At 43.0% G+C, this 9,626-nt stretch overlaps 2 protein-coding genes across 2 annotated transcripts; both read left to right on the top strand.

Annotated features, from left to right (window-relative positions):
* The first annotated feature begins 353 nt into the window (after window positions 1–353).
* On the top strand, window positions 354–5,936 carry sycp2l (synaptonemal complex protein 2-like). Its single transcript, XM_031877938.1, has 21 exons — window positions 354–369; window positions 872–991; window positions 1,237–1,350; window positions 1,563–1,667; window positions 1,823–1,847; window positions 1,963–2,042; window positions 2,121–2,209; window positions 2,290–2,324; window positions 2,447–2,589; window positions 2,882–2,934; window positions 3,012–3,057; window positions 3,136–3,228; window positions 3,468–3,540; window positions 3,663–3,805; window positions 3,936–4,033; window positions 4,202–4,251; window positions 4,329–4,404; window positions 5,382–5,449; window positions 5,529–5,571; window positions 5,691–5,783; window positions 5,865–5,936. Exons 1-16 carry the CDS (start codon window positions 367–369, stop codon window positions 4,221–4,223), a joined length of 1,242 nt encoding a protein of 413 aa, XP_031733798.1. The 5' UTR covers window positions 354–366; the 3' UTR covers window positions 4,224–4,251; window positions 4,329–4,404; window positions 5,382–5,449; window positions 5,529–5,571; window positions 5,691–5,783; window positions 5,865–5,936.
* A 1,990-nt stretch (window positions 5,937–7,926) lies between these two features.
* On the top strand, window positions 7,927–9,360 carry LOC116400203 (guanine nucleotide-binding protein G(olf) subunit alpha-like). The gene is made up of 5 exons (XM_031877920.1): window positions 7,927–8,062; window positions 8,191–8,263; window positions 8,527–8,581; window positions 8,688–8,807; window positions 9,262–9,360. The coding sequence occupies exons 1-5, from the start codon at window positions 7,927–7,929 to the stop codon at window positions 9,358–9,360; spliced, it is 483 nt and encodes a 160-aa protein (XP_031733780.1).
* The last annotated feature ends 266 nt before the right edge of the window (window positions 9,361–9,626 follow it).

Below are 9,626 nucleotides of genomic sequence, written 5' to 3'. Positions count from 1 at the left end.
TCTGTCTGTCTGTCTCTGTCTGTCTCTCTGTCTGTCTGTCTTTAATAATAATACATTAAAATAGATTTTAATTCAATAAAACTTTGACCTGTTTGAATAAAATGAACTATGTGAATTAGTTTAACATTTATGACGTTAGTGTTTCAAAGAAGAGGTTTATAATTTATTCTTTGCATCTGATTTATTGAATTGATTCATGAATATTCTTTTCATCTCTTTTATTTCTCTGGTTTTGGTCTAAATGAAGCTGATATTCCTCCGCTGCGTCGGGACTATTTTTTCACTCTGCACCTGCGCGTTCTCGACTCTAATGAGTTAATTAGCAGCAGCTGTGCGCGCTCCCGACACGCTGAGAGAAGAGACGCGATGGTAAATAATCTGATTATTGATTCTTTGATTATTGTTGCAGAGTCAGCTGTACAACATTATTGATTATTGATCCGGAAATGTGTCGTCATGATAATTCTGTTCATTTAGATATGAAACCAAAGAAGAGAAGTTTCGTCATTTTAATGACGTAATCCGATCCGAGTGTAAATGTGCTCACGTTCACTTCATGCGGGACCTGCAGATGTTTCTGTTATTTTGTCCACCCCTGGTCTGTCACACAGTAGTCTGCAGCGCCCCCTGCTGGCTGTCCGCCGGAAGTGGCTCACCAAAATAAATCTCCTGCTGCTGGATTTTAATAATAGAAGAGATGAAATAACCAGAAATAAGTTTTTGTGGCTGATTTAGTTTATTGACAATATTTAGATACGTTTGTAAAACTTTATTTCTATTCATTATTAGTGTGTCTGTCTGTCTGTCTGTCTGTCTGTCTGTCTGTCTGTCTGTCTGTCTGTCTGTCTGTCTGTCTGTCTGTCTGTCTCAGATGGAGGTGAAAATAGAGGACTGTCTCCTCCGTGGAGACTCCTCTGATCTGGTCTCAGTTCTTCAGGATGAAGGTCTCAGTGACATCACGCTCACCAGACTGGACCAGCTGGTCACCAAGGTAACGGGACACCGTGGCCATGGTCCCGGGTGTGGTTCCTCTCTCAAAGGTTCCTTCGTTCAAAGGTTCCTTCGTTTAAAGGTTCCTTCGTTCAAAGGTTCCTTGCACTTTAGCAGGTTACATTTAATTTGCTGCCAAGACAACAGCTCCAGATTTTAAACTCCACATTCATGTCATGTCAGCAACTTTTTAATCTGCGCTGGTTTTATTTCCTCTTCTGTTTATTGTTTGTTGTTTGGTTTCAGGATCTGTGTGGATCCGGTTTCTCCAGAGTCCTGGTCGTGTTGAAGTCTTTAGAGGTTCTATCAGAGAACAGAGTCCATCTGCAGATACTCATCGACCACGGACTGACTGCTAAAGTAATCTGTTACTCTGTAATCTAGGAAAGCAATCGGAGTAATATTCTCATTGTAAAATAATTTGTAATCTGATTATTTGATTATCCACTAAAAGTAGCTAATCAAATAAAATGAACATAATTCAATAATTAGTAATACATAAATAAAGTAATCTGTACCTGGAGTATTGGACCCGATCATCAGTTTGTTTGTGTGTTTGTTTGTTTGTTTAGGTGGTGTTGTGGTTCGAAGCCGTCCATGACCTTCTGACCTCTGACCTCCTGAGGAGCTCCGCCTCCCTGCTGAGCCTCACTGAGGAGTTTTATGACTACTTTCAGGTGAGGAGCATGCTGGGAAATGGAGGCCAGCATTGCTTTAGTCACATGATCCCGTGTGTGTGTATTGTGTAGTTACTTTACTACACAACACTACAATAAAACGTTTTATTTGTGTGCTAAAATCACCAATAACTGTCTGTCTGTCTGTCTGTCAGCTGCTGGGTCAGGCTTCTATTCCAGGTTTGTTTCCTCATTTTGTGTCTTTAATCTTCAGATATTATTCCTTTTGTGTCACATGTTGGACTCACCTGTCTGTCTCGCTACCTGTCTGTCTCTGTACCCGTCTGTCTCTTAGTCAGTCAGCTGTCTGTGGTTCTCCTTCAGCTGGCTCGGTTAGCTCTGGAACCAGAAATCCACTTTCCACTGAGACTTGAGGTAACCATGGAAACCAAACCAAAATTCAATCATACTGGTCTGTACTGGTCTGGCATCTAGAACGTTTTCTTGTTTCAGGCCATCCGAACATTTAACAGCATCCTGGAGTCTCTGAGCCGCGAGCAGAAGAAACTGATCCAGATCGACCAGAACCAGACCCTAATACTGTAATACACACCCAGTACACACTGTAGTACACACCCAGTACACATTGTACACAATGTCTTTTTACCTCTCTGTCTCACAGATCTCAGGTGGCAGCAGCAGTTCTGACAGTTGGAGGTAAGTTCTTACATTATAGTTTAAGTGTGACATTAAAGTTGATGCAATCGAAGCAGTGTAGTGAGGGACATGTTTAAATTCTCCAGGTGTCTGAAGCTCTGTTTTCATTGGTGCTGTTGTAGACTACGAGCTGCAGGTCAGCCTATCAGAGGCTTTGTGTCGTCTGACTCCCAGGAAGGACCGAGATCAGAAAGCCAATCAGTGGTTCTCCAGCCATGACATCAGCAGTGCGTTCTGTGACATCAGAGACGCAGACTTTGAAGTGGTGAGTGATTGACCTGTCTGTTTGAACACCTGTTTGTCTCTCTTCCTGTCTTTCTTTCTGACCTGTCTGCCTCTCTACTTGTAGCCCTAACTATAAACCTGAACCGGCCCTAACTATAAACCTGAACCGGCCCTAACTATAAACCTGAACCGGCCCTAACTATAAGAGTTATCAAGCTTTGATTGTTTCTGTGGATGTGGACATTTTTTTCTCCCATCCTTCTGGACACTCGGAGTATGTTTGGTTTGTTCACCTGTCTCTCCGACCCGTCTCTTTCTCTCTCTCTCTCCAGGACTGTCGACGTTTCCTGAACTTTGTTAATGATCACCATGGTGACCAGAGGAGGTGAAGAACTTTATCATTGTAATGAATCTAAAAACTCTTCATCTTGGGGATTTTTAAACCTGCGTTCTGTCTGTCAGGGTGTACACCTTCCCCTGTGTCAGAGCGTTCCTCGACTCCACTGAGGTAAAAACATTTAACCCTTTAAAGTATAAACCAGATCTCTGCAGACGTCTTGTTTACTTCATGTTTCTTCTTCTACAGCTGTTTCCACCAAAAGACGAAAAACTGGACGAGTTCTGGATTGATTTTAACGTGAGCTCAGGATGTGTGAGCTTCTTCATCAATGAGCCTCAGGTACTACCGCACTAGTACTGGTACTACAGTATATATATATAGACTTGTCTTGTTAGACCTGTCTCTGTTCTGGTCTTGTTAGACCTGTCTCTGTTCTGGTCTTGTTAGACCTGTCTCTGTTCTGGTCTTGTTAGACCTGTCTCTGTTCTGGTCTTGTTAGAACTGTCTCTGTTCTGGTCTTGTTAGACCCGTCTCTGTTCTGGTCTTGTGAGACCTGTCTCTGTGTCTTGATGTCTCAGGGTTTCCTGTGGGGGTCGATCCACCTGCTGAAGGAGGACGTGGTTCGTTACAGTCTTCACCTGAAACATGACGGTCAGTCCTCATTAACATGTTTCTAATGATTGATTGATACTTCTGATCGGGTTCTTATCAGTAAAACTGTGTGTGTGTGTGTGTGTGTGTGTGTGTGTGTGTGTGTGTGTGTGTTTTCCCAGAATGCACTGGGACAGAGACAGTCCTCAGTGTTAGGCTGAACAATCCCATCATGCACCACAACAGCAGAGGTCAGACAGTGGAGCTGAACTTCAGCTCTGAACACCACCGAGACCTGGAGGAGGCTGCTGGGAAGGTCTTCATGGTACCTGTCTGTCTGTCTGTCTGTCTGTCTGTGTGACTGTCCTTCTGTCTGTCTGACTGACTCTCTCTCTGACTACCTGTCTCTGTGTCCTTCTGTCTGTCTGTCTGTCTGTGTCTCCCTGTATGAACAGATGGTCCAGAGTTCCCCCCCGTCTGAAGGACACAGGTGGTACGGTCCATGGTCGATCCTACAGCAGGAAGAAACCACAGAGCAAGAGTCAGCTGAAGGGTGAGTGTGTTTAATAAAGACTCAATCAACTCCTTCAGTCTGTAATAATAATTATAAATAAAATACAAATGTAAAACCAAAAAACTCTCTACCTGTCTCTCTGTCTGTCTACTCGTCTGTCTGTCTGTCTGTCTGTCTGTCTGTCTGTCTGTCTGTCTGTCTGTCTAGTTCTTCCTCTGTCGTCTCCTAGCAGTGAGGAAGACTCTTCTGCCTTTAAGGTAACTTCTCAGTAAAATCATCAGCTGTCAATAAAAACAGGAAGTTTAGACTTTAATTGATTGTTTGTTGTTTTCAGACTTCAGTGAGCAGATCAGAGTTTCTGTTTGATGAGATCAGATCAGACCGACACTCGACTCCAACACGCGACTCAGGTCAGTCCGTCTCGTTTCCTTTGTTAAAGGAAGGTCCAGGGTCTCCTTTCCTTTGGTAAAGGAAGGTCCAGGGTCTCCTTTCCTTTGTTAAAGGAAGGTCCAGGGTCTCCTTTCCTTTGGTAAAGGAAGGTCCAGGGTCTCGTTTCCTTTGGTAAAGGAAGGTCCAGGGTCTCCTTTCCTTTGGTAAAGGATGGTCCAGTGCCTCTTTTGCTAAACTAGATAAGAAAGGAAGTACTGAAGCACCTTTACTTATGTTTTAGAGCAGAGGTCTTCAACAAGGGGTCCGTGACCACTAGGGCATCTGCAGAGGTACTGCAGGTGGTCCGTAAATTTTTTGGTTGATTAGACAATTATTATTTTTTATTTTTTTCAAAACATGAATGTGTCCATTATTGTAATAGTTCAGTATTGTATGAAAGATAACAGGTATGTTTATGCATGGCAGTGGCACTAACAGGCCATCACTCGCTTATGTTTCCACATTTATGTATAAAATGAAAACATCTATTTGAATAGCTTGTATGATGATTATCATGCAATTGACAGACAATATTGATATTGGCATTGGTATCAGTTGACAAGGTATGTTTATACATGGCAGTGCACGGCCTCCCTACTCACTGTACCTTGCACATGTTTAAAATAAAAACATGAATATATGAACCTGTGTATTATTTAAATAGCTTAGTATTGAATGCACAATAAAGAGGTATGTTTATACATGGCACTAGGCCCAGTTTAATATAAAACACAATGTTATACAATATATATAGCCGGGGGTTCCTGCTCCATCTCTCTATCAGATTGGGGGTCCTTGGCCTGAAAAATGTTGAAGACCCCTGCTTTAGAGGATTCTTATCATGACTGACACTCAGATACTTCAGGTCCTTTCACCTTGAGTGGACCATGAACCGAATCAAAAACAGGTTTTAACTGGAGATCAGTGAGACTGTTGGTTGAACCTGTCTGTCTCTCAGGGGTTACTGTGGGGGCGGAGCAAGAGGTCTCTCAGGAACAGAGGGAGGAGTTTGGAGGAAATATAAAGGTACATTAGTTCTTCTGTTTCTCTTTTAAAATCATCAACTGTCTGCTGTGTTTCACCTGTTTCCTGTTTGTTGTTCCAGGAAGTCTTGAGTTGTGACGGGAAGAGAGCCGCTCCAGATTCAGGTCTCTGGATGATCTAAACCCTCACAGAACTCTATAATAATCTGTTTCAGACTTAAGGTGATGAGGCTTCATATTAGAGATGGTATTTACTCCGGACTGTTTGGTTTCTCTATGTGAAGGTTACCTGTCAGACCACAATGAGGGTCCACTGGCCCAGAAGAGGAGGGCGGAGCCTCAGCCGGAAGGGGAGATGACTAAGTCACTACCGGCAGGTAGTTTTGTCTTTAATGCTTTTCTCAAACTGGCCTCAATGTTTGAATTGTTTAATAAATCTGCTGCTCACCTGGTCTCAGAGTCTCCACACGAGGGGGCGGAGCCACCAGAGGAGGAGGAGCTGTCTGATACAGGGGCGGGACCATCTGTCGAGAGGGAGGAGCCTGTGGTGGAGTCAGACCCGACGCCTGGCATCACAGCTGCCTTCAACACCTTCAAAACACAACTCAACAAACACTTGACTGTCAGTGCACAAACCGTTAAATACTGTTATTGATATTTGATCAATAGCTTCAATGGTCAATCAATAAAAACTTGTATTATGAATTGTTTTCAGGGCTGCTGGCAGAACGTTGAAGCTGATATTCTTCTGTCTTTAAAAGAGTGTCAACAACACGTCTCCTCACTGCTGACAGCTGTCCATCAACACAGGTACCGCCCACTCCACACACCTGTCCGTCATCACAGGTACCGCCCACTCCACACACCTGTCCGTCAACACAGGTACCGCCCACTCCACACACCTGTCCGTCAACACCGGTACCGCCCACTCCACACACCTGTCCGTCATCACGGGTACCGCCCACTCCACACACCTGTCCGTCAACACGGGTACCGCCCACTCCACACACCTGTCCGTCAACACGGGTACCGCCCACTCCACACACCTGTCCGTCAACACAGGTACCGTGTGTGTGTGTGTGTGTGTGTGTGTGTGTGTGTAGGTTAGTGTTGCTGCAGAGGTTTGAGAACAGCGTCAGTGATCAGCTGAACCGACTTCATGAGAACTCGACCAGCCTGAACAGCATGAACACACAGATCCTGGTACTAACAGATACTACTAGTAGTACTACTATTTATACTAGTACTCAACTTTGTTCACTTAAATGTTTTAATATTTGATATTCCCTCTTTTTCCTACAGAGTTTCTTCCAGTCTGAGATGCAGCGACTGGGATCCTTCTGTGATGAACACCTGCACAGGTGAGTCTGGGTCAGTCCTGGTCTGATAGAGGTCTGGTGGATCTGATGTGATCTGGATCACCTTCAGCTTGGATCTGGTTTGAAACCTGTTCAGACCTTCTGGATCTGGCTTTTTGTCGCCTTCAGGTTGAGGTCTTTGGAGAGTGAAGAGTCCAACCAATGAGGGAGGAGGAGGAGAGCTCGTCCAAGAGTCTGTTTGTTCTTCGTTTACATTTCAGCACATTTAGTGTTTATTTTTTGAGTTCCAGGATCAGTTTAATTCTCTGAAGAATAAAAACAAAGTGAACAAAGTCAATGATTTGTAAATATAGATATGGACACATTAAAAATAATAAGTGTTCAGATGAGACCTCTGAACCAGCCGGTCTAGAGTCAGTCCTGGTCTGACTCTGACTGGAAACCAGGACCAACCTTTTAGAGGAGTTTGTGAATCCAGCTTCTTGGTTGTCATGAAACAAACTGACAGCGGAGGAACAACAGACAAATCCCAGAGAGAGAGAGAGAGAGAGAGAGAGAGAGAGAGAGAGAGAGAGAGACTCTGTGTTACACAATAGGGAACTGGACCTGTGAACTGGTCTGGGTGCTGATTGGTTGAGGAGCTGTTTTCTGTCTCTTTGGACTTTGATGGACGGACAGAGAGAGACGCTCTGATCTGGACCTGCTGAGACATCAACGGCTACAGGTAAGACCAGGACTGACGGGTGTACTGGGAAAGTATTCAGATCCTTTTTATTGCGATGAAGAAATAAAAATACATTATCTTCAGTTTTGTGATAATTATTTTTTTTGTCATCTTAGTTCTTAATGTTTTTTATCTGCAACACAAGATGTTAAAGTAGAATAAATACTCTATAAAAGAGTGAAACTAGTTCAGCGCTCCATCGTGAGGAGAGAGCAGCAGAGGACCACATGGTGGACTCCAGAGACCTGATACCCTTCAGACCTCCTCTCAGTCTATCAGTAACCTCTGTAGCATCACATTCATAGCACCGCTAGCTAGTTAGCGAGCTAACGTTAGCGTGTTTGATTGAATTCAATCAAAAGTAGAAAGTTTATTTTTTGTATCATATGAAATAAATATTTAACTATTAACTGTGTTTTAATGTTGTTATTCACTGGTTTCTGTGGTCATTCACTGGTTTCTGTGGTTCCAGTTGAGATGGGCTGTCTGGGAGGGAAGACGGAGGAAGAACGACTGGATGAAAAAGCGAAGAGAGAAGCCAACAAGAAGATCGAGAGACAGCTGCAGAAAGAGAGACAGGCTTATAAAGCTACACATAGACTATTACTGCTAGGTGAGATACCGGTCTGTCTGTCTGTCCCTCTCTCGCCTGTCCGTCTCGCCTGTGCGTCTCGCCTGTGCGTCACGCCTGTCCGTCTCGCCCTTGTGTCTCACCTGTGTGTCTCGCCTGTGTGTCTGTAGGAGCAGGAGAATCAGGTAAAAGCACCATCGTGAAGCAGATGAGGATTCTTCATGTTGACGGTTTCAACACTGAGTGAGTCAAATTTTAAAAACTTCATCAACTTTTATTTTGAAATCCCCTCTGGCACCAGTACTTCCTGTAGAGATGAGCTTTTTATTTTCATTGAGACGGTATAATTATATTGTGTTTTTTTTGTAGTTCTAAATCAGTTTTCTGTAGTTTGTGATGATGATTGATTAATGACCATCATCAGCTTTCTGTTAACGTGTCCTTCCACCTGATGAAAAACATTTAGACGCTTTTAAGTTGAAGAAGAAACTCTGTTTGTCTTCCAGAGAGAAGCAGCAGAAGGTTCAGGACATCAGGAAGAATGTGAAGGACGCCATCGTGGTGCGTCACATGACCCACTGAGCCTCTGATCGGTCCAAAGTTAAAGCAGTCCTGTGTTGGTTCATATGTGTGTGCGTGTGTGTGTGCGTGTGTGTGTGTGTTTCAGACCATCATAGCTGCCATGAGTACCTTGACTCCGCCCATTCCACTGGGTAACCCTGGCAACCAGTTCAGACTTGACTACATCAAGAGCATCGCACCGCTGTCTGACTTTGAATACACAGAGGTACACACACAGATGTTCAGAACCTATGAGTCTTGAAAGGAGCTAAAGCTGCTAATGCTAACAGTAGAAACAGATCAAAACAAAAGGTGTTTGTTTATTAGAATGCGACCAATCAAACGTCTCCGTCCTCAGCAGGTTATCTGAATAAAATGGGACGTGTCCCTTTAAGAGAACCAGGAGACAACATGTTTGTTTTAATGATGTTAATGACATGATGTAACGAGTTGATGTGGGACTGTGTGTGTGTGTGTGTGTGTGTGTGTGTGTGTCTCACCTGAGGCCTCATTATCCTCACACAGTGTGTCTCTAAAGACACAAAGACACAAAACAAGCATCTCCTCTCAACTCCTTCAGCCGTTCTATTTTCTCTGCTTCTGATTGGTCGATTCACACACGCTGCTGTCCAAGCAGAGGACGCCTCACTCACCTGCATCATGTGACTTGTGTCCCTCAGGAGTTCTTTGAACACACTCAGAAGCTTTGGGAGGACGACGGAGTGAAAGCGTGTTTAGAACGATCCAACGAATATCAGCTGATCGACTGTGCTCAGTAGTAAGAAACATATATCTATCTATCTATATATCTATATATCTATATCTATATATATATATATCTATATATATATATATATCTATATATATATATATCTCTATATATATATATATCTCTATATATATATATATCTATATCTATATCTATATATATCTAGATCTATCTATCTATAGATATATATATCTAGATCTATCTATATATATCTATCTATATATATATCTATCTATATATATATATATCTATCTATATATCTATATATCTATATAT

This window comes from Anarrhichthys ocellatus, unplaced genomic scaffold, assembly GCF_004355925.1.
Source record: "Anarrhichthys ocellatus isolate YVR2014 unplaced genomic scaffold, GSC_Weel_1.0 scaffold155, whole genome shotgun sequence".
NCBI lineage: Eukaryota > Metazoa > Chordata > Actinopteri > Perciformes > Anarhichadidae > Anarrhichthys > Anarrhichthys ocellatus.
Note: the sequence above shows the minus strand (reverse complement) of the source record. Positions and strands in the feature narration are given on the sequence as shown.